Source organism: Macrotis lagotis, chromosome 2 (genome assembly GCF_037893015.1).
Source record: "Macrotis lagotis isolate mMagLag1 chromosome 2, bilby.v1.9.chrom.fasta, whole genome shotgun sequence".
Taxonomy (NCBI): Eukaryota; Metazoa; Chordata; class Mammalia; order Peramelemorphia; family Peramelidae; genus Macrotis; species Macrotis lagotis.
The window spans coordinates 332,580,348-332,605,733 of record NC_133659.1 but is presented as its reverse complement, the minus strand read 5'-3'; the positions used below and the strand labels follow the sequence as shown (position 1 = coordinate 332,605,733).

The 25,386-nt window shown below is 44.3% G+C and overlaps 1 protein-coding gene across 1 annotated transcript in view; it reads right to left on the bottom strand.

Moving 5' to 3' along the window:
• Positions 1 to 25,112, bottom strand: part of FAM83F (family with sequence similarity 83 member F) — a 39,855-nt gene extending 14,743 nt beyond the window's left edge. The window contains exon 1 of the mRNA XM_074226982.1: positions 24,642 to 25,112. Coding sequence (XP_074083083.1) covers positions 24,642 to 25,112 — 471 coding nt within the window. The remainder of the gene's footprint in view (positions 1 to 24,641) is intronic.
• Between the last annotated feature and the right edge of the window lie 274 nt (positions 25,113 to 25,386).

Here is a 25,386-nt window from a genome sequence, read left to right as displayed (position 1 = left end):
TAATGGAAGTCTACCCTCAGCGCCAGCAGCAGCTTTCCTATCATCTTCCCCATGGACCTGGGATGCCACCAAAGGACCTATCTGTGAGAACAACCCCAGTTCCCGGTGGTCAGCTGACCATGGCATCCCCACAGTGATTCCCCCATCTCACTCTGGTGACAAAGGCAGTGAAAGTATTGGGGAGGGGGCAGAGATCTAGATCTGCCAGAGAATCTTCCCATCTTCTCAGTCCAGTCCCTTCATCTGACAGATGGGGAACCTGAGGCTCTGAGAAGGGAGGTGGCCTTCCCAGAGTCACGTGCTGATTAAGTCAAACACAGGATCCAAACCCAAGCCCTCTGGTACCATGTGGATTCAGCACTCTTTCCATTACCCGGGGAAAAAAAATCTCCTTTTTGAGATGAAACAATGGAGAGAGGCTCAAAAACCAAAAGACTAACATCAAATGACTTATCCAGGGTCACTTGGCTGGTAAACGGGCTTTAAAGTGAGCTAAGCTCTCTCAGCCCATGACCTTACCCCTTTCTCTTTCATTCATCATATTTTCTGAAGACCTACCATTACACTTGAGGCACTGCACTTAGTAGCAAAGGAGCCCAGTCAATGGGATCAGGGAGATCTGAGTTCCAATTCCACTTCAGACACTAGCAGCTGTGTGGCTCTGGTCAAGTCATAACCTGTTTGCCTCTTGAATTGTAAAAAGGGGATAATAAAAGTCATTTCTTCCCAGGCTTGTTGTGAGGATCAAATGAGACAATATTTAAAAAGAGCTTGGTATACAGCAAGTACTTAATAAATGCTCATTCACTCCCTCCTTGTACGGTTTGGAGTTGGGGTCATTAGAAAGGGTGAACTAGTTAGGTTTGAAGAATCTTGGTTTAAATCTTGGCTAGGTATCTTTGGGAAAAGTCACTTCATTCATCCCCTTTTCAGGGGCTTCAGTTTCCTCCCATGTAAAACAAGAAGCTGGACTCATTTGCCTCTTAATGACCCTTCCTGCTCTATATTTCTAAACCTATATGTGGCAATGGGCAAGCATTTAACCTCCCTAAGTCTCAGTTTCTTCATTTGTAAAATGGGACAGTTCAGGTCTCTTCCAGCTCCAGATCTATGACTCGCCCAAAGTCACCACTGGCAGTGAGTGCCAGGGGTGAAATTTGAATCCCAAGTCCTCTGAGTGTATTTGCCTCTCTTGATCACACAACATGAGGGATGGAGAAAATCAAGGTGACAAATCAGGTTTCTTAAAATCAACCAATGAGGGGTGACTAGGTGGCACAGTAGATAGCGTACCTGGAGTCAGGAGGACCTGAGTTCAAATCCAACCTTAGACACTTAATAATTACCTAGCAGGTCACTTAACCCCATCGCCTTGGAACAACCAAAAAAAAAATCAACTAATGAGGCCAACGAGCATTTATGAAACTCCCATTATATTCCAGGTTGGAGTTAAGGATAGAAAGGAAAAAATGAAAACAGTCCCTGCCTTCAGGAAGCTTACATATTTTATTAGTAGAGACAACACATTTGAGGACTCTGAACTTTGCACTTGGTGCAAATATTTGTGAAATAATTGAATTTGAGCCTTGGAAGCCAGGAAGGATTTTTCCTCATCACTACCATAATATCACAAGAGATTCTTTTGAAGATGAAGCTAATTACAACTTCCATCACTGATGTGTTTCCTAACTCTGGCCTAACTTCTCTCACAACCCCTTCCAAAGGCCCACCCAGTGTCATCCTTAAAGCTGGAGAAGACCTTTAGAGAGCATCTAGCCTGGTCCCTTCATTTTACAGATGAGGAAACTGAGGCTGGGAGAAGACTGAAAGAAAGGGCCGCATCTAGGATCCCCTGCTCCAAATCTATGACTCTCTCCTTGGCAGAAGCTTGGAGAATAACTAGCTCGGTTTGGTTGGGGTGTGGGTAGGTAGGGATTAGCAGGAGATAAGGCCAGAAAAGTCTAGAAGTAGCAGTAGATTAACTGAAGGGATGACAGGCTGATTGCCAGGCTGAGAAATGGGACTTGTTTAAGTAAATGCAACCTATAGGACTGGCTGTGATGATGAAAATAGGGCTCAGTGTCATTCCTCATTGTCCCAGTTGGGGAGGACAGGACAGCTATAGAGCAAAGAAGACAGATGGCTGGGCAGGGCATCCAGGGTCTCAGTACCCAAGACTTCTTCTCTGGAAATCAAAGACAGGCCAATGGGGTGGATAAAGCACCCGCCTTGGAGTCAGAAGTACCTGGGTTCAAAGCCGGTCTCAGACACTTAATAATTACCTAGCTGTGTGGCCTTGGGCAAGCCACTTAACCTGATTTGCCTTGCAAAAAGCTAAAAAAGAAATGGGGCAGAAAGACAGGCCAAACCTGTTGCCCTCTGGGAATACCACTCTGGTCACAGAGATGTCCTGAAAGGACCCTAGCCACAGGTCTCAGAAATTTCAGAGAGTCTTATGATATCCCCAAAGAGCAATGTTTGCATATTTATAGAGATAGGAAGCTCACTACCAAAAATGAACCCGTTCTATTTTTGGATGAGTCTGATAAGAAAGATATTACTTTTAGAGGCTCCAAATTGCACCTCCTTATAACCTCTACCCACTGGTCATTTTCTCTCTGGGCTCTCTAACAATCCTTTCCTCTATCTCCTTCACAGGGTCTTTGTAAGGTAGATCCAAAAACACAGTTTGTGGACTAGGAAAGAGCCACCACATATTCAGAATCAGAGGATCTGGGAGACCATGAGAATGTTGCCATAGTGAGACCTTGGAAAGTCACCTCCACCTTTCTGCCTTAGTTTCCTCATCTGTAAAATGCGGAGCTGGACCAGGTTAGATGCTTCTGAGGCACCTCCTTAGCTTTAAAGTTAACAGTTCTATGATCTTCTAACTGATTAGCTCTATGACCTTGGGCAAGTCACTTAATCTCTATGCATCAGTTTCCTCTTCTATAAAATGAGGGGGATGGACTAGATCCATTTTTTTAAGCTGGGATCTGTGAACTTTATATTTATACACACATATTTATATAACGTGTGTGTGTGTGTGTGTGTATATATATGTCCCTTTAGAAAATTTCCAATATTTTTTGTGTGTTTTTTGCAAGGCAATAGGGTTAAGTGACTTGCCCAAGGTCACACAGCTAGGCAATCATTAAGTGTATGAGGCCAAATTTGAACTCAAGTCCTCCTAACTCCAGGGCTGGTACTCTGTCCACCACCTAGCTTCCCCAAGAATTTCCAATATTTTTATACTCTCGATATTTTATTTTATACATTTATGCAGTCTCTATTTGTCAATGTTGCAGACTGACTTCCAGAAGGGTCCAAGACACACAAAACAGTAAGACCCCCTGCTAAGTCTAAGGTTAACTTCTGGCTCTAAAGATCTATGTCCCTATGGATTTCAAGAGTTCAAAGAAAACCCATTAGCAAACATTTATGAACCACCCACACTTGGACAGGCACTGTGATAGACAGGAGATTATTGTTCAGTTGTTTCAAATCATGACTGACTCTCTGACTCCATTTGAGGTTTTTTGGGCAGAGATACTGGAGTATTTGCCATTTCCTTCTCCAGCTCATTTTACAGATGAGGAAACTGAGACAAGTAGGGTGGAGTGACTTGCCCAGGGTTTGAAAGCAGGAAGATTATCCACTATCACCTAGTTGTGTAGGTGTGAGATACAAAAATACAAACAAGTTATTTCCCGCCCTTGAGGAGATTACAAGTAAAAGAAAACCCAAGACACAGACAAATTAAATCCAAAATAAATTTTGCGGCAGCTTGGGGAGGGGAGACAATCATTACTGGCAGAATAAGGGAAGTTCTCCTGAAGGAGGTATCACCTTAGCCCACCCACAGACCCATCCCCAGACCCATAGAGGGGGAACTCTTGTTAAAAGTGACACAGCTAGTAATCAGTGAATCAGTGGGCAGGACTTGAACCAGCCTTGTCTGCCAGTCCAGTCCATGTTTCCCAGCAAATCTAGACATGCTGGGAAACATTGAGGCTCAGTCTCACCTTCTAGGCTTCCCCATGGCCTGTAACGTGAGGTACTTGGCTTGGTTGGCTGCCAGTTCCAAGGGGAGACACCTCCCCCAGGATCCCCGAGGCACAGGAAAACAAAGGGACACGGCTAGATGGGCACCACGTCAGCAATCCTGGGGGCAGGGAGGGACGTCCAGACAAGTCTGGCTGACTAAGCTAGAGTCGCTTCAAACTGCCCTGAAAGGACTTTCTCTAAAGGTAAACTAAACTTACTAAAGCCCTGAACCCCAAATTCCACTGGCAATGCTAAAAGAATTCAAGAAAGCTTTTATGGAGCACCTATTGTGTGCTTAATCCTGGGCTAGGGTCTGAAGAAAAATACAAAAACAAAAATGAAACAGTTTCTGTCCTCAAGGAGTTTAGATTCTACTGGACTGGGACAATGATGATGTTTGCCCTTCATTCTCAAAGAAGATCATGACATCAGAAAGGTGATGCTATGATAAACATATGAATTGGATTGGAGTGAGGGGGGGCTGTGCTAGGTTATCAGCCTCCCTTTCTCTCTGGAGCCACCTGGGTCCAATGGCCAGATACGTTTCAGGATGACTGGAGATGGCCCTAGATGGGAGGAATCAGGGTAAGGTGACTTGCCCAAGGTCACACAGCTAGACAGTGTCTGAGGCTGGATTTGAACTCCCCTTTCCCTGACTCTGAAGCCAGTGCTCTATCCACTGTGCCACCTAGCTGCCCTACTGGGCTGGAACAATATGAAAACAGAGAAATAGATATAAAAACATTTAAGCAGCAAATCTAATGTAGGCTGGAGGAACAACTCCTGACCATCCTCCACTTAGCTGCAAACTGACGTTCCCAGAGCATAGGCCCTATCACCCCACAATCCATAAACAACTGTGGCTTCTGGACCAATCAGAAAATCCTGTTTTTCCACCTTTCTAACCTTCCCATTCCCCTACACTTCATATACCCTGAGACTTTTTATTTTACTTATTTATTTTTTGGTGAAGTAATCAGAGTTAAGTGACTTGCCCAGGGTCACACAGCTACCTGAGGTCATATTCAAACTCAGGTCTTCTTGACTCCAGGGCCAGTAACCTATCCACTTTGCCACCTAACTGCCCCTTACCCTATGAATTAGTGAGTGACCTCTCTGCTGTTTCTCTCAAAGACAACCAATTTTCACCCCTGGGGCTGCCCCGCCCCATCTCCTCTGCCTGGAACACTTTCTCAGCTTTCCCTAGTCTCCCATATGAAGTCATTCCCAAATCCTATAAATGCTAGACCTCTCCCTTTGTTGATTATTTCCAACCTATCCTGTCTCTAGCTTGTCTGCCCATAGGCCTTATATTGCCTCCCCTCCTGACCTGTGACTCCCTGAGAATACAAACTGTCATCTGCCATTTTGGGGGTATCCTTAGAACAATGTCTGACATTGTAAATGGTGGACTGACTCCACCCTTTGCAAAATGTGGGTGAAATGGCATTGCTTCTCTTTTCCTAATGGTTCCAGCCTTTCTTCCTTTTTCAGGAAGGCTCCCCACCCTTCAGTTCTACCCTCTTCAACTGACATGTGACAATACATTGTAAACCTGCCTCTGAGCTCCTCCAGCTTCCAGTCTGGACTGCTTCTAGAAAGCCAGAATCCAGGTGGAAATCACCTCCCCTTGATCAGTCCTGGTGAGTCATCCTATTATCCCCGGCTGACAGACAGGCAGCAGAGAGAAGCTGATTACAAGCCCAGCCAGAAGCCGGAAAACACACAAGCCTTGGCTGGTTGGCATTAATTGTGGGGAGGGCTGGTCTGCCTTTGGGATCAGCCAGTGCATCCCCCTCATCTTATTCAAAGACAAGGAAACTGAGGCCCATTTGAGGGAAGTGACCCATTTACATTCTAGAGTTTTTTCCCTCATTATTATTATTATTATTATTGAAGAAACTCATTTCTTCCATTCTAGATCAGAGAACTAACTCACTGCTAAGAAAAATGTTGACAAAGAGAAGGGCTGTCAGGTCGTTCATGACTCATCTGTAATAACATATAGTCATATAGAGAATACACATGGATGGTGAGGGAGAACTTGAAAGTAGAATGTCTTTTTTGGAGAGATTAAACATTTACATCATAATCTTTTTTAATTTTAATTTTTACCAATTGCTTTTGAATACCTATCCCCTTCATTTCCAGATGTATTCTCTTTTCCCTCCCTCCCACAATCCAGGGAGCCATCTCTTGTGACAAAAAATGAAAAGGGAAGAGAAGAAAAGACACATCAGCAAAATTCAACATATTAACTTAGTCTGACAGTGCTTTGACACTCAGAGGCTTCCACCTCTGGAAAGAAGAGAGAAATATATATTTTCTCTTTTCCCCTTCACCCCATAATCTTTCTGACATTGTTCTAGTCATCCAGAATCACAGGATAAATGACTAAAAGGAGTTCACTTTATTTTCCTACAGTTCTTTCAATTCAAGACCACCATGACCAACACCCTTATTTTACAGGTGGGTAAACTGACCTAAGACACATGGTGATGTCTGTCTTTTGTTCTTAAGAAACACAACATCATGGAGGTGATGTCATGATAAGCAAGTGAACTGGATTTGAGTGAGGCAGGGCTGTGCAAAGTCACCGGCCTCACTTTCTCCTCTAGAGCCATCTGGGTCCAGTGTCCAGATATGAATGAAGATGATAGAGATGACTTAGATGTAAGGCAATGAGGGTGAAGTGACTTGCCCAAGGTCATACTTCTTATAAGTATCAAGTCTAAGGCTGGATTTGAACTTAGGTCCTTCTGACTCCAGGGCTGGTGCTCTATCCACTGCACCACCTGGCTGCCCCCCCCCCCCCCAAGACACATAGGTAGTAAGTAGAAAGTCAGTATTGAAATTAAAGTCTACTGCCCTAAGATCAGGGCTCTCTCCACTATATTTCAAGTTGATTGGCCTATTCAAGCAATCCTATTCAAGCAATCAACAAACATTACCATGTTGCAGACTACAATGCTAAATGTGGAAGACGCGGAAAGAGGCAAAGGAGAATGTCTGCCCTCAAGCAGCCTATGGTCTAATGGAGAGACAAACAGATCAGTACAAACAAGCTAAAGGCAGGATAAATGGGAAATTATTTACAGAAAGAAGGAAGGATTGGAGAAATCTTCAATGTAAAATGTGGGATTTTAGTTGGGACTTAAAGGGAGCCTGGGAGGCTAGTAATTGGAGCTGAGAAGGGAGAGCATTCCAAGAATGGAGGACAGCCAGAGAACAGCTGGAGATGGAGGAGTTTCTTCATGGAACATCCAAGAGGGCGGTTACTGGATCAAAGAGGACATGTAGGGGAGTGAGGTATAAGAAGAATAGAAGGGGGGGGAGCTACTCCCAATTAAGGGCTTTGAAAAACCAACAGAGAATTTTGTATTTGATCTTGGAGGCAACAGGGAGTCATTGGAGTTAATTGAGTGGGGGAGTGACATGGTTGAACCTGCACTTTAGGGAAAACTTTGAATGAACTGATGAATGTCTCAGTTCTACAATCTTACATCTTGGAGGGATGGGGTGGGAGGAGAACAAAGCTAAGCCTCAGTTGGTGCTATATCATTTGATTTACTTTCATATCCTGTTTCATCCTATTTTTCTGAGAAACGGAATGGCATTATGTTGGAAGCAGAGGAGAGAAAGAAATGGCCAGGTCAAGCAAGATGGGCCACTGTAGGGGAGGGGAAAGGAAGGCTTCTGGCCTTTGGGAAATGCTGAGCTTCAGTCACTCCCAGGATATAAGTGCAGGAGAAAATCATGGCCCAAGAATGCCGGATGAGCTGGGTTCAAATCTTGCCTTTGCCAATTAATGTACTATATGATCCTGGATACCTCATTTCCCTCCTCTCTTTCTTCATCAGAAAAATATGAATTAACAACCTCTGCCTTGACTACTTTGAAGGGTTTTCATGAGAATTCAATTACTGCTTGTAGGAAATGCTCCTGGAGAAGAGAAGACCAAGAAGGGGCAGGGTTGGAAGTATATGATACTGGAAAGGGGATGACAATGGTCTTGGAGGATCCAAAGGATTGGGGTATAGAGGAGGGCCAGAAGGCAAAGGAAGTGTTTATCTCCATGTTTCTTAACAATCCAGCTGTTCCAGCTTGAGATGGTGAGCTCCCCATCCTTGGAGGTACCCAAAGAAAAGACTGGATGACTCTCTATGTCAGACATATTATAGAAGAGATTGCTTTCATTTATGGATTGAACAAGATGGCTACTGAGATCCACTTTTCAGTTCTCATAGACTGTGAGATAATAGATGTGAACCTGAGATAGGAAAGATTATGAGCAAAGAAACTCAGATTCCAGTCCTAAATCTGGTCTCTAACTGTTACCTTGAAGAAGTCAATTGACTTCCTTGGGCTTTGTTTTCTTCAACTGGAGAACAAGGAGGATCCCTGTGAGGATACCCCTGTTCCAGTTTTGGCAGGTACTATCCCCGCCATCAGAGCCGGAGGCCTCTGAGCTGAGTATCCTGCCCCTCTCTTCCCGGGAATGGTGGGCTGCCCCGGCTTTGCCAGATGTCTTGGGGGGAGAGGGTGATCCAAGCCTTGTCAGCAACAGGTTCCCATCTGTTTGGCATCATGTCAGATTGTTTCACTAATGAGACATAATTAAATACCTGCTGTAAGGACCAACCCACAATCCCCAGGGTGCCCAAGCCTCTGGGAAGAAGCTTGGGAAAAGTTCTGTTCAATTGAGAAATCATTAAGTCTACTCTTCCCAGAATAGGGCAGCTAGGTGGTTCAGTGGATAGAGCCCTGGAGACAGGAGAACCTGAGTTCAAATGTGACCTAGAAGATTTCCTAGTTGTGTGACCTTGGGTAAGTCACTTAACCCTGATTGCCTTGCATCCAGGGCCATCTTCAGTCATCCTGAGCCATATCTTGCTACTGGACCCAGTTAGTTCTGGAAGAGAAAGCGAGGCTGATGACTCAGCACCCTCTTACTCAAATCTAATTGACTTGCTTGTCATGGCATCACCTCTCTGACGTCAAATCTTGGAGAACAAAGGAAGACAACAACAAGCAGACTAGACTCTGAGAGCCTGTGCCCTTAAGGAGATTATTTTCTACTTCTGGCGCGGGGTGGCATATTGGTGACCCATAAGTCTTGAGTCACAAGTAAAGCCTACTAGCCAACCAGGAGGGGTCTGGGGAAGGCTTCCTGGAGGAGGTAAGCCCTGAGCTCACCCACAGAGCTGGGTTTCCTTCCCCTTTGTGAGTCTTCACCCTCTGAGGCAGTCAGTGGGAAGCCTAAAGACCCCATCTCAAAATCATGTTTGCAAAGTTCATAAAACTAGAAAGGAGATCAATGACATTGAAATACAACGATGAAAGTATTTTTCAGAAGCAAGTTCCCAAACCTCAGGTTAAGAGCCCCTGCCTTAGAGGGATTCTCAGAATCCTTTCATTTATCCCATAAGCAATTCTTAAAAGGACCCATGATCTGCCACATATATGCATATATATTCATATATATATTTGTATACATCTGTATATACATATAAATAAAAACATTTTAAGAAATACAAAATCCCTTCCTTGGTGGGTAGATTATTAAGAACTAGGAGGAGGGATGATCAAGAAAGGCCCTAGCAGGAGACGGCTTCTGAGCTAAGCCTTGAAAAGGGGCAATAGATTCTACCTGGTCAAAGCGGTGAGAAACGTATGCCAGACATGGGGAAGAGCCAGGGCAAAGGCATGGAGGTGAGAATGCTTGAGTGGTGAGGAATCCTATGCCACACATGGGGAAGAATCAGGGCAAAGAAAAGGAAGAGGGATTATAGGAAGTATCAAGGACTCCTTGGCTGGCTAAGGGAGAGAAGTGTGGGCCAGCCTGGATTGTAAAGGATCTCAGTCTCGGTCTGGCAGTTTGATGATGATGTTTTATCCTTCATTCTCAAAGACTATGACAACAGGGAGGTGATGCCATGCCAAGCAAGAGAATTGGATTTGAGTGGGGGGGGTTGCTGATTTAGATTAGCCACTTGTAGCAGGGGTGCATTTCAGAAATAACTTGCACAAATGCAAAAGTGTAGGACACAGATGGTCCCAGTTTTAGAAACCTCATGTGATCTAGTTAGGCACTAAAGTATCATTTGTAAGGGAAGAATGCAAGATGAGACTAGGCAGACAGGTGGGAGTCAGGTCACAGCAGGTCTTAAATCTCACAGATTAAACTTCAGTAAATCAAAGGGGAGCTATTGAAGAGTTTTGAGCAGGTGAGAGATATGGAAATAATCAGGAAGGTTATTTCAGCAGTTATAGAAACGATGGGGGGACATTCCTGGGTCTGGAATCAGAAGTGTGATCGTAGTCCAGGCAAAAGGTAACCCGGTTCTGACCTATGGTGGTGGCTATCTGGCCAGAGAGGGAGAATGAACAAGATTCAGCTGCTGGCTGATGTTGGTGATAATGACAGCTAACATATATTAGTACTTTAAGGCTTGCAAAAACTCTTTATAAACCTCATCTCAGTAGATCCTAACAATAGTTCCCCCCCCACCCCATTTTACAGATGAGGAAAGTGAGGCTGAGAGAGATTTAATTGACAAGCCCAAGGTCACACAAGTAGTAAGTGACTGAAGCTGGATTTGAAATCAGATCTTCGTGATTCCACCTCTGGAGCTCTAACCAGCTGTAAACCACCTAACTGCCAATAGAGGAAATGTGTGATGACAGGACAGGACAGGACAGGATGACACTGGATAGCATAGGACAGATTAGATTGGGCCAGGCCGGGTTAGATTGGGCCGGGCTGGAACGGCATGGCACGGCATGGGATGGGATTTGTTAGGCTAGGTTGGGGTAGGATAAGCTGGATTAGTTAGGTTAGGATATGGTAGGGAAGGGAAGGGTAGGCCATGATATATTGGAACAGAACAGCCAAGGATGACTGGGGGATTGTCAATACATGACTAGAAGGATGGTGGAGCTCTGAACAGAACAAAGGGAAATTGGGAGGGGGTGCAGTGGAGATAGTGACTTCTTTTCTATCACGATGATTTCAAGATGTAGACAGCTGGTAATAGCCACAAGGTAGCTGGGCTGGCATAGCCAATGGATCACTGAATCCACAGAGAGAAGAGAGGGCATAGGCCAGAGTCAGCTCTTTCATGCTCTAAAATGAAGGGAGTAACCAGGAAGTGACCTGTCTAAGGTCACAAACTAGGAAGAAAGGAAACCAGAATGTATTAAATGCCTACTATGTTCCAGTCATATGAAGCATTTTATAAATATTGTCTCATTTGATCCTGATAAACAACAAACAGTCCTGGAAAGTAGGTGCTATTATCATTCTCATTTTACAGATGAGTAAATTGAGGCAGATAGAAGTTGAGTGACTTGCTCAGGGTCACACAGCTAATAAGTATCTGAGGCAGGATTTGAATTCAAGTCTCCCTGACTAGCCTATCATGCCTTTCTGAGCCAGGTCTGAGACTCCAGGGGAAAGAACTTTAGATTTAGAAGTTAGAGGCCCTGCTCTGGATTCAGAACCCAGCCTTTTATCCTGAGGTCAGTTACCTCACTGCCAATATAAATAGGACAGAAGCAAAAGCTCAATTGTATGGGCAGATGGAGGGCTGCCAGAGTTCTGAGAAGGGGCCATGGGAAAAGGAAATCCTGCCTGGGCTCAGAATGTCTGGGCCCCGAGCCTGGGGGAATGGGCCCTTGGGACTCCTTCCTTACCTGGCTTGTGTGGCTAGCCAGGTCCACCAGAGGATTGAGAGAGGGCCCCAGCACAGTCTGGACTCTGTCTCCCCTTCCCTGGAAGGCCAACCACATCCCAAGCAGCTGCCCCGGGGGATGAGGCAGAAGAAAAGTTAGGGTAGTCTCTGTGTGGACTGAAGGCCAGAGAGAAGTAGATGGGAGCTCAGCAAACTTTCAGTGACCAGAGAGAGGGCCCAGATAGATAGCAGAGACAAGATGAGGCTGGGTAGAAGGAGGGGAAACAAGGGAAAGGAAGGCACTCCTTCCTCCTGTACAGAATTTCAGAGCTCCGTGTCTCTGACAAATGGTCTGCCTGGGGTAGTGAACGGAAGATGGGAAAGACCTGGGTTCAAATACTGCCTCAGACACTTAATAGTTGTGTGATCCTAGGCAAATCACTTCACTTCTGCCTGACTCAGTTTCTCCAGCTGTAAAACTGTAGTACCTGATATCCTTCATTCACAAAGCTATAGTCGGGGTTAAATGAGATAAAGAATATAAAGCACTGTGTAGGCCTTCAATATCTCTGTGTTGGCCGTGCTGATGACCCAAGGCATGCCTAAAGAGATTCCTTTCTAACTATATGAACACAATTATAAAACACTTTTCACACAAATAAAGTCAGATCTAAACCACTAGAAAATATCAACTGCTCTTGGCTAGGCCAAGTTAATAAAAGGAAAATGACATTTCTATCTAAATTAATCTATTTGTTCAGTGTCGAACCAATCAAACTACCAACAATTATTTTATAGAGCTAGAAAAAGTCATGATAAAATTCATCTGAAAGATCAAAAGGTCAAGAATATCAAGGGAATTAAAGAAAAACAATGCAAAGAAAGGTGGCTTAGTTATACCAGGGCTAAAACTATATTATAAAGTGGCAGATATCAAAACTGACTGGTATTGGCTAAGAAATAGGTCAGCACATTAGATTAGGTACAAAAGAAACAGTAAATGACTATAGTCATTTACTGTTAATAAACCCAAAGACTCCAGATTCTGGGATAAGAACTCACTCTTTGACAAAAACTGCTAGGAAAACTGGAAAATAGAAATGGAAAAACCTAAGAATAGACCAACCTTTCACCCTAAACCAAGATAAGGTCTAAGTGGGGACGGGAGGTGATACCATAAGCCAGTTAGGAGAACAAGGAATAGTTTATCTGTTGACTCTATGGAGAAAGGAGTTTATGACCAAACAAGATAAACAACATTACAAAATGCAAAATGGCTAAGTTTGATTATATCAAAAAGATTTTACAAAAATAAAACCAATCCAACAATGATTAGAAGGAATGCAGAAAGCTGGGAAACATTTTTCACGGCTAGTGTTTCTGATAAAGAACTCATTTCTAAAATGTAAAAAGAACTATCAAACTTTTAGGAATACAAACCATTCCTGAATTGATAAGTAAGTCAAAGGATATGAACAGGTAATTTGCAGATGAAGAAATTAAAACTATCTATAATTATATAAAATGAATTATTATTGATTAGAGAAATACAAATTAAAACAATTCTGGAGGCACCACCTTATACATATCAGACTGAATAAAATGACAAAAAAAGAAAAATGATCAAGGAAATGTAGGAAAACTGGGACATTAATGTTAAATTGGTGGAGTTGTGAACTGATCTAACCATTCTGGAGATCAATTTGGAACTATGCCTAGGGGCAATAAAACTGTACATACCCTTTGACTGACAATACCATTGCTAAGCAATACCAAAGAGATCATAAGAAAGGGGAAGAGGACCCACATGTACAAAATATTTATAATGGCTATTTTCATAGTGGCAAAGAATTGAAAATTGAAGGGATGCCCATCAATTGGGAAATGGCTGAACAAATTGTGATACGTGAATGTGATGGAGTACTATTTTTCTGTAAGAAATCATGAGCAGTTGAACTTCAGAGAAGTCTGGAAAGACTTACATGAACTGATACTGAGTGAAGTGAGCAGAACCAGAACACAGCACACATTAACAGCAACCAGTATTTGATGATCAATTATGATGGACTTGCTCTTCTCAGCAGTACAATAATTAAAAATAATTCTAATGGACTCGGGATGGAAAATACCATCCTCATCTAGAGAAGGAATTATGGAGTCTGAATGTAGATCAACGCATACTATTTTCTTTTTTTAATTGATATTTTACTTTTCCAATTAAATGTTATAAAAGTTTGTCAACATTCATCTATATGCATATGCATATTTTTAAGTTACATAATTTCCTTCCCACTCCCCCTCCTGTCAGTGGCAAACAGTCGGGCGAATATAGTACGTACACATTAGTGTTTAACATTTTTTACAGATTAATCATTTTCGGTATGAGGAATTAGAATTAAGGGGAAAAAAGAAAACCATGAAATTGGAAAGAAATACATAAGAGAAATTTTTAAAAAGTGAATGTCATATTCAGATTCTGTAGGGCTTTTGGTTTTCTTTTTCTTCCTCTGGATGGGGATAGCACTGTCCATAGTCTGTCTCCTAGGGCTGGTTGTCCTAGCTCCCTGAACTGCCGAGAGGAGCTGCATTCATCAAAAGCTGATCATCTCACAATGTTGTTGTTAATGTATACAATGTTCTCTTGGTTCTGCTCCCTTAGCAAAATATATTATTTTCAATTTTTAAAATTTGCTTTATGTTTTTCTCTATTTTTTCTTTTGTTCTGATTCTTCTTTCACAATATGATTAATATGAAAATGTTTAGCTCAGTTATATATGTATAACCTATATTAGATTTTTAATAATTTTTATTTATTTAAGGTGGTGGGGTTAAGTAACTCGCCCAGGGTCACACAGGCAATTATTAAGTGTCTGAGACTCGATTTGAACTCAAGTTCTCCTGACTCCAGGGCCTAGCTGCCTAGGGGAGGAGGTAAGAAGGGAGGGAAGGAGAAAAATGTGGAACTTAAAACCTTACCCCAAAAAATGACTGATGAAAACTGTCTTTACATATAGTTGGAAAAATAAGTAAATTATAGGGAAAAAAAAACAGAAATCCTGAGCAGGCAAGACTTCAGGAAAACCTGGAAAGGCTTGCACAAACCAATGCAGAATGAAATGAAGCAGAACCAGGAGAACATTAAACATAATAACAGCAACACTGTGAGATGATCAACTTCTATGGACTTAGCTTCTCTCAGCAGTTCAATGACCAAGGACAATTCTAAAAACCTTCTGATGGATATGCCATCCATAACCAGAGAAAAAACTGTAGAGTCTGAATGCAGACCAAAGCATACCATTTTCACATTTGTTTTTATGTTTTTATTCCTTTTTTTATCATGGTTTCCCTTTAGTCCTGATCCTTCTTTCACATGATGACTAATATGGAAATATGTTAAACGTGATTATACATGTAAAATCTGTATCAGATTACTCATCATGGGAAGGAGGGAGGGAAAGGAGGGAGGTAGGACAATATGGAATTTAAAAAAAACTTACAAAAAGCTGAATGTTGGAAACTATCTTTGCATGTAATTGAAAAACAAAATAGCATTACAAAAAATCACTATTGATTAGAGAAAGGCAAATTAAAACAACTCTGAGGTATCACCTCATACTTATCAGACTAAAATGACAAAAAATGAAAATGATCAATGTTGGAAGAGATATGAGAAAACTGGGAGGCTAATGTACAAATATTGGTGGAGTCATTAGCTGATCCAACCATTCTAGAGAACAATTTAGAATTTATGCCCAAAGGGCTGTAATACTGTGCCATACCCTTTGATCAAGCAATACCATTACTAGGTCTATATCCCCCAGAGATCTTTAAAAAGGACCTATTTGTACAAAAATATTTATAGCAATTCTTTTTGTGGTAACAAAGAAAGGGAAGTAGAGGGGATGCCTGCCACTGGAAACTGGCCAAATAAGCTGATGTATATGAATGTAATGGAACATTATTTTTTTCTATAAGAAATGATAAGCAGGTTTTCTGAAAAACCTGGCAAGCTGAACTGATGCTGAGTGAAGTGAGCAGAACCAGAACATTGTACATAGTAACACTGTGTGATGATCAACTACAATAGTCTTAGCTCTTCTCAGCAATACAGTGATCAAAGACGATTCCAAAAGACTCATGAAGGAAAATGCCACCCACATCCAGAGAAAGAACTATGGATTATGAATGCAGATCAAAGCATACCATTTTCATTTTTGTTTTTTTTTCTCAGGGTTTCCTTTTTTGTTCTTATTTTTTCACAACACAACTAATGTGGAAATATGTTTAACGTATGATATGTGCATATATGATAAATCAAATTGCTTGCTGAGAGAAAACTTCGCAACTTAAAATCTTATAAAAATGAATGTTGAAAACTATCTTTCCATGTAATTGGGAAAAAATAAAACAAAACAATTCCTTCCTTTCAACCCTCCCTCCTTCCTTTCATGTGCCATTCTTGCCCCCATTCCTGGAAGGTGAACCCTTCCTTACCTCCGATTCTTGGAATGCCTAGCTTCCTTCAAAGCTCTGCCCAAAGCTACCTTGAACGAGATCCTTTCCTAACCCCCACAGCAGTAGCTCCTGCCTCCTCTTCCCCAAACTACACTGTCTATATTTTGTCTAGATTTATACGTGTACATGTTTCCTCTCACAGAACAGAAATTCCTTGAGGGTAGAGAATACTTAATGTTTTAATTTGTAAACTCAGCACCTGGTCCATTCTTCTTCTTGTTCAATCATTTCGTGACCCCATTTTGGGAGTTTGACATTTCTTTCAGTTCATTTTACAGATGAGGAAACTGAGAAATGATTAAAGTTAACTTGCTCAAGGTTAAATGACTTGCCCAGGGTCACACAACTAGTAAATATACATATTTGAAGTCCCATTTGAACCCATAAAGATGAATCTTCCTGATTCCAAGTCCAGTGCTCTGTCCTTAACTGGCACATGGCAGGTGTGGAGATGGATCAAGAGTTTGGAATAATGGGTGGTCAATCCACATGTTTGGACAAAATCCATGTAATGCCAGTAGAGGGAAAGGAAGACACCCAGAAGACCAGAGTCCTGCCAGTAGATTTAGGCAAGACTAAACATTCATAACCAAGGGTTACCTGGCTGGAGAAGACTTCGTCATCCATGAGCTCCCAGAGTCAAGCACAGGAGGCTCTGGAATTCTTGGAGACCCAAGCCACAGTCTCGAGAGCCAAAAGGGATCTCAGGAGCTATCTTGTCAAATTTATAGAGGGGAAATTTATAGAAGGGAATATGACTTATCCATCATAACTTATCCATCCATCATCACTCAACCTGAGGCTCACAGGCTGGGGGCCAGAGGGGATTCACAGAGGCTGTGTTGTCTCCCTCTCCCATTTTATAGAAGAAGCTAAGACCCTAGGGAGTAGATCAGCTTGCCCAAAGTCATTTTGGCAGCAAAAGTGGCAAAGCCAGCATTTAAACTGGAGTTTCTAAATCACCTCTGGAGAGATTCTAAAGAATTCATTCTCTATAGTCCAGGGCACCAAAAGGAAGGTCCTGGTTGGATTCCCATTCTGCTCTTGTACATCACTGATGGTGACTGGATACAGAATCCTCTAGTTATCTAAATCTCACCCCCCAGGTCTTGGGGCTTCCTTCTGGCTGGCCTCCCCTTGGCCCTCAGGAATGGTCCTGTCAGCTTCTCCCTTTAGGTCAATTATTCTCTGGCACTGGCCCAAGGCCTCCAGGCTCAGCAACAGGGGAACCTGGACTTTCACACTAGAGCCTCTAGGTTATCTTCACACATCCTCTCTTTCCTCCAAAAGCACAGACAAAAGTCATGGTCTCTGGGTCAGCAGTGATCTCAGAGGCCATCTGGACCAGCCTGAATCTCTCTATTTTAAAGGTCTCTTCAACCACCCAATAAAAGAATCTCCAAGACAATGACTGAAGATCTTAGGCTAAGCTTTCCTCCAATCCCTGCACATTCCACTCCTGAGTATCTCTGATTATCTGGAAGTTTTAGCTCAAGGTGGGACCATGCTGGCCCATCAGCAACACTTACTGGAGGCCTCAGTTTCTCTTTTTGTAAAATGAGGGGGTTAGTGGCTCAAATGAGATACTATAAGTATAACAGAGTAGGCACTTAGTAAAGGTTTGTTCTCTTTCTTCCCTAAGGAATCTCTTCCAGTTTGATTTCTAGGACTAAAACTTACTCTTGGATATAACCTGAATTCTCTGGGGGGAGGGTATTGTATCTTCTTGCCTTAGTTTCCTCACCTATTAAGTGAGCTAGAGAAGGAATTGGCAAACCATTCCAGTATCCCTGGCAGGAAATCCCTAAATGGGGTCATGAAGAGTTAGAAATTCTGTAATTTGATGGATAGAAGAGTCAATGACTGCCAGAGTGAGCAAAGAAATTTCTGGTGACTTATATTGGGTTAATATAGACATACAGAATCCTGGATGGAAAACAACTGAACAACAAAGACTAAAACATAGTGACTACCCTCATTGTGCTTATAGCCTATTGGGGGGTACACCCTCAACTAGAGCCAGATGGGGGTGAGTGACTTCTCTTAAGAGAAATATGTGGGGGCAGCTAGGTGGAGCAGTGTCTGGAGCACCGGCCCTGGAGTCAGGAGGACCTGAGTTCAAATCCGACCTCAGACACTTACTAATGACCTAGCTGTGTGACCTTGGGCAAGTCACTTAACCTCATTGCCTTGCAAAAATCTTAAAGGGGGGGGGGAGAGAGAGAGAGAGAGAGAGAGAGAGAGAGAGAGAGAAGGGGGGGGGTGAATGGTTAAGAGTCAACTGGTGTCCGAAAATTCAAATCTGGGATCTACCACCTACTACAGGTTGGAGCTTTATATAACTTGGTCCTGGATCTGGAGTTTGGAGCCTTGAGTTCAAATCCTCATTTTGCTGTTTACTAGTTATATGACCAGGAATAATTTATTTATTAACACTTTCAGCCTCAGGCTCCTCATTTATAAAATGAAGAGGTTGGACTCCCTGATTTCCAAGAATACTTCTAGCCTGCATTGTTCAATATTCCATTTTGAAGTTCTAGAACTTTAGAACCCAGACTTGGAATCTGTTCCAGCTGCTTTGTTCCATTTCACTGGCCTTGCAAAGAGTTTACCAGCCCACACTTTTTAATCAGCCACCACTGATAGCAACAGTTCAAGTACAAAGAGCAAACAAACCATTTTGTGACTCTGGATTACTTTCCACTCTCTGAACCTATTTCTATTTTAATAGAAATGGGGATAAATATACATGTATTCTCTACTTCCAAGATTTTTAAAAAAAATTACAAAGAGGTTGAGCAACCTCCAGATGGAGAAACTTCTTCTAGAAAAGCAGATCAGCACCAGTTTGGGATGTGCAGTCTTTGGGAGTTGCCTGTGGCGGTGAGAAGTGAAAGGACTTGCCCAGGGTCACCCAGCCAGGCAGGCCCCATCAGGTCTGCCAGGTTCCAAGGCCAGTTCACAGTCCACTATAAGAGGCTGCCTTTCTCTTTTAAACCATAAAAGCTCTATAAAATCATGAGTCATCCCAGCCCACGGGGAGGTGAACCATTTGCAACTATCTCTTCCCCAGTCTCCCCAGACAGCACTACCTCAGTCAAAAAAAATATCCCATCTACACTGGAACTATGCAGGATCCCAGATTTAAGCCTGGAAGGGGCCCCTAGGAGCCACCTAGTTCAACTCCTTTATTTTACAGATGGGGAACCTTAGGAAGGTTAATCAGTTTGCTCAGGTCCAAGAGCTTCAAAATATCTGAGACAGAAGTCACACCAAGGTCTTCTTATGTCTAAGTCCAGTACTCTATCCAGTCAGCCCCCAGAAATTAGGCCACCCAAAGGCAGAAGGGCAGGAAGGCTGTATTTATCCTGGAAAAGAAAAGACTCAGTGGAGTCCACAATAGTCAGCCATCTTCAATTCAAGTTTTGAGTTGGGGATTCTCTCAGTTCAGAACTTCTGTAATCTGATGGATAGAGAGACCTATTGGCCAAAATGAGCAGAGAAATCTCTGGTGACCCATGTTAATCCTGGAGTGGACATTATCTAGCCCCAATCTGACCAGATCCCCTCCACAACCGCCCAGATATTCAAGTAGCCATTCTGCTTGAATCACTCCATTCACAAGAAGCTCACTCATCACATTTACTGGGGGGAAGTTCTGCTTGCTAGAAAATTCCTTTGATCAAATCTTCCTCTCTGTAATTTTCACCTGTAATTGTCTGCCCTCTGGGGTCAGAGGGAATATATCTAAACTCTCCTCTCTAGGAGAATCCTTCAGTTATAAGAAGATGGAAAGCACACCTCCTACTAATCCCTCTTTTGTTCATGCTAGCCATCTTTTGTATCCTCAATCATTCTTAAAAGGATGTAAATTCAAGTCCACTTGATATGCTCTTCATCCTTTTCCAATTCACCCATGTACTCCTTTAAATGTGGCTCCTAGAATTGATTACAATACTCCAGATATAATCTAGCCAGTGGGACTCTTATTTTTCCTACCTATGTGATTTTAGGCAAAGCCATTTAATTTTAGGCTGCTGAGAGTCAGAAGGAATAATGGGCCTGAAGTCAGGAAGACCTGTGTTCAAATCTGAGTATTTGTATGGCTATGGACAAGTGACTTAACTACTCTGTGCCTCAGTTTCCTCATCTGTAAAATGAAGGGATTGAACTAAGTGACTTCCAGCTAATTGCTTCATAGGATTGCTATGGGGATGAATATGTATAAATCATTGTATGAACTATAAGTCATGAAAAGGTGGTATGGAAAGGGAAAAGGAAGAGCCTAGGTTAATTTATTATGGGGCTTACATTATAGGGTCCCATTTGATTTCTAACACTACTAAACCAAAGTCTTTTTCACATCAATGGAGTTCTACACACATCTTCCCCTATCTTATACTTAGGTAGTTGATTTTTTGAACCCAAGTGCAGGACTTTACATTGATTCATAAAAAAATTATCTTTTTGGCTTTATCAAACTTTTGGTAGAAGAAAGGATGAGTCATCCAGATGAGTCTTCTCCTTAACCTCTTAACCTATCTTGTCTATTGTCATCTTAAATTCCCTGACTGTACAAGCTTATGATGATGCTTATAAAGGGGAAAGAGGGGTGTCTTTCCACATTCCCTCACCAACCCTACCTAGACCTCAGTGACTAGCTCAAAACTTATCTCTTCTGCCTTCCCTTGGAGAAAGGACAATGGTCTTATCTCCTAATGGCAGTGGTTAGGTAGGGAAAAGGTAAAGAGTTTGGTAATAAGGCCTAAATCCTTCTGCTCCACTGCTCAGTCTTTCAGTGCCTCATCCCTCGCCTTTACCTTTCACCACTGCTGCCAAGGATACTCTCAGTCTGGCAGAACTGGAGGAATGCTGAACCACCCCACCCCATCCTCATATTCAGCCCTACAGTAGCTGGAACAATGAAGACAAGCAACTCCCTTCCCCCAAGTGAAGAGGAAGAAGGAATAGCTCAGTTGAATAACTGGGAAACCCCCAGAGGGAAGAATGGCAGAGTAGAAAGTACAGAGAGCTCCCAGTTGGCAGATTTGGTAGAATAAGCATTGAACCCATGTTGAATTGAGGAGTATTTGGTGATGGAAAAGACCTGGAGATCATTCCAGTCCAATTCTTTCATTTTACAGATGAGGGCACTGAAAAGGGAAGTGACTTGCCCAGAGTCATCCCTCTAGTAAGTGGAAAATTCGGAACTGATTTTTGGATCATCTGGTTCTATGGACTGCTCTTTCCCCCATGCCACAGCTTATATCTCAGTCTCCTGATGGGAGATGAGCTGACACTTTTGTCTATTTCTATTGTAACTGTATTCTTAATTAATATTTTATTTTTCCAATTACATGATATGAAAGTTTTTCAACTCATTTGTTACATATTTATTTATACTTGGTTGCATATTTATAAGTGACACAATTTTCTTCCATCCTCCCTTCCCAACTCCCTCCCCTCAGAAACAAATAATCTAGTGAATGTGCAACTGTTTTTAACCAACAGTAGAATGAGTCCTATGCTTTCCTCCTCCTTCCAGAATCAGTGCCCCTAGAAAAGAACCTTTATGTATAGGGATATTTATTGCAGCTCATTTTTGATGGCAGGGAGCTGGAGATTGAGAGGATGCCCATCAGTTGGGGAATGGTCAAACAAACTGTGGTATGTGACTGAGATGAAATGCTATTCTGTTGTGGGAAATAATGAGCAGGATGCTCTCAGTAAACATTTACATGAACAGATACAATGAGAAATGTACCTTATACAAGGTAACAGCAATATTGTAGGATGATCAGCTGTGAATGACCTACCTTTTCTCAGCAGTGCTGACTATTCTGAAGAACTTATGATAAAGAATACTCTCCATCCCAAAGTCAGAGTTGGTATCTGAATACGGAGTGAAATACATTCTTTTTCCACTTTATTTTACCTTGAGATTTCTCCTTTTTTTTTTTTGGTGGGAGTGGGGTGGGAATTATGTTTACTTTTACAACATGATTATTGTGGTAATGTTTTTCATGCCTACACGTTTTTAAACTATATCAAATAACTTGCTTTTTCAATGAGGGGGAGTGAAGTGGGAGGAAGAGAGAGAATTTGGAAATCAAGGTTTTGGCAGTGAATTTGAAACATGTTTTTGCATGTAACCAGGGGCAAAAAATAAAAAAAGAAATAAAAATGCTAAACAAAAAAATAAATATAAAGAATTGGCATCCCTGCCCTGGCACTGGTGTTGAACTGAACTAAATTCCCGACTTGGTGCCATCTTCTCACGGCACCCTAGACCTGGTTCATGGCCTGGTAAATACACAATCCATGAAGACCAGACCCAACTAGCTCAAGGCTGGCTTGGTGCCAATGTCATCTCTGTTCTTGACCTAGAGGAGCTTTCCCAAGCCCTCCACCCCCCTCTAAGTTCAAGGGAAAAAACTGTTCTCAGACATGGAGAGGCATAGTTCTCAGGACAGTCTCTAACACACACACACACTCTCTCTCTCTCTCTGTGACCCAAGGAGCTCTCTCCAAATAACTCTCTAAGATGATTTTTCTATCTGAGAGTTCTTTATCCCAGATAGTTGGTGCTTTGGATAGAGCATGGCCTTGGAGTCAGGAGGATGGAAGTTTGAATCCAGTCTCTGATACTTAACTAGCTGTGTGACCATGGGCAAGTCATTTAACCCTGTTCCTTGCATCTCCAGTCCGCCAGATTCCTATCTGGCCACTGGATCCAGATGGCTCAGGAGGAGAAAATGAGGCTGATGACTTAGCACAGCCCCCCTTGCTCAAATTCAATTCATGTGCTTGTCATGGTATGACCTCATGGATATATCATGGTCTTCTTCAAGAACAAAGGGCAAGGGGTGGCTAGGTGGCGAAGTGGATAGAGCACGGGCCCTGGAGTCAGGAGTTCCTGAGTTCAAATTCGACCTCAGACACTTAATAATGACCTAGCTGTGTGGCTTTGGGCAAGCCACTTAACCCCATTTGCCTTGCAAAAAAAAAAAAAAGAACAAAGGGCAAGCATTATTATCCTCCTCATCATCTCTATCCCAATGAAATCACATTATCTCCAGCATAGACACAAAGACAAAAAAATGAATTCATCCTCCCTTTCAAGTTCTCATCACAGGAGGAGAGATTGCATGTCATATATAAGATAGATATGAGGGGTAGCTAGATGGTGTAGAACCAGCCCTGGAGTCAGGAGGATCTGAGTTCAAATCTGACCTCAGACACTTAATATTAACTATGTGACCTTGGGCAAGTCACTTAACCCCATTACCTTGAAAAAAAGTGAAAAAGACAGATACAAGTTGTTTACAAGGTAAGGGGGGGGGAAGGACTAGGAAAAGGCTTTATGCAGGGATCACTCTGGAAGAAAGCTAGGAATTCCCAAAGGTGCAGGAGAGGAGGGAGTATATATTTCAGGAATGAAAGCCAATCTGGGGAAAAGGCACGAGTTGGTCTGAGGAACCCCCAAAATGTAGACTGTGGTGCACAAGGAGAAGAGGAATTTGTAAGAAGGCTGGAAGGGGAGGTTGGAGCCAAGTGAATGGGAAAGAAATAGTTTAACTATAGAGGTAATAGGGAACTATGGGAGTTTATAGAGTAAGGGAGTGACAGGGTCAGACTTGCTTGGAAGAGTGAAAGATGAAAAGGAATGCTGGGCTTGGAAGTGTGAGGACCAGGACCCTAATATCAAATTTCTGCATCTAGCAAATAAAGGAATCAGAGTCCATGATGTCTCAAGTCCTTTCCAACCCAAGGTCTGTCTGTAGAAATGTATATGTGTTGGGGGGAGCAGTAAATGCAACCCCCAAAAAAGGAAGCCTCCGAGCAGCTGCCTGGACAGTGAAGAGTTAATTAAGACTGCCACCCCAAGCACAGCGAATGGGTCCAGGTCCATCCTGGGCAGGTGCCCTGAGTGGCAAGGCCAGAGCTCACCCCTTTTCCTTCCCAGAGGGGGCAAAGGTCATTCCCCCGAGGGCCCCACCTGCCTGCCTTTTCCCAAGGTCTTCTCCCCTGAAAGCCTGGCTAAGTCCACAGGTCACTGGGCCTGGGCCGGGGTGGATCCCCGTGGCGGGGCAAGAGCAGCCCGTGCCCCGACCCTCGGCAGCCTTCGGACCAGAAGCGGCCCCCTCCCCCCACAGCTGGCTTCCCAGCTCAGCCTGCCCTCGGCCACAGGGCACAGCGGCCCGGGGTGGGGCTCTGCCCACCCGGAGCAGGTGAGGCAGAAGTGGGGGGGAGGGAGGGGGGTCCGGTTACGTCCAGCCCGGCAGGGTCGCCAAGGCCCCCGGGCATCGGGGAGACGCGGGGCCCCGCCGCGGCACAAGCCGGGCCCCCCGGCGGCCGCCCGCGGCTGCCCTCCCCCTCGGCTCGGGCCGGGGGCGCCCTACCTTCTGGGCCTGCTGGATCATGGTGCGCACCACCTCCTTGAGGCGCGGCGCCGCCTCCTCCTTCGGGGGGTGCGTGAAGAGCGCCAGGCGGCCGGCGCCCCGGGAGCGGCCGGCGTCGGCCCAGCCCAGGTCCAGCGGGGGCACCTCGGTGTCGGAGCGGTCGGGCCAGTAGGCCAGCGAGGCGGCCGGCGGCTCGGCGGCGGCGGCGGCCCGGGCCTGGGGCCGGCGGCGCGCGGGCTCCGGGGCCCGGTAGGGGCGCCAGGCCGCGCGCAGCGCCTCGCGCTCGGGCCCGGCCAGGAAGCCGCGCAGCCGCTCGCGGGCCAGGCGCTGCAGGTAGGCGCGCTCCCCCGCGGCCAGCAGCGCCTCCAGCGCCGCGCGCCGCCGCTCGCAGTAGTGGAAGGCGGCCTGCGCCTCCGTCAGCCTCTCGTTCACGTGCGCCTCGTCCAGGCAGCCCAGCTGGGACTCGGCCATGGCGGGCCGGCCGGGCCGGGCCGGGCGGGCCGGGCCGGGGCGCGAGGCGGGCCGGGCCGGGCCGGGGCGCGAGGCGAGGCGAGGCGAGGCCGGGCCGCGGCTGCCGGGACTGCCCGGCCCAGGGGCCGCCGCGCACCTGGGCGCGCACCGCGGGGCGGGCCGGGCGGGGCCCGCCTCACCTGGCGGGAGCTCCGCCCCCCCGGCCGCCTCGCCCGCCCAGCGGCGCGGCCCGACCCCACGGGGCGCCCCGGGCGCGGACCCCGGACCTCGGAGC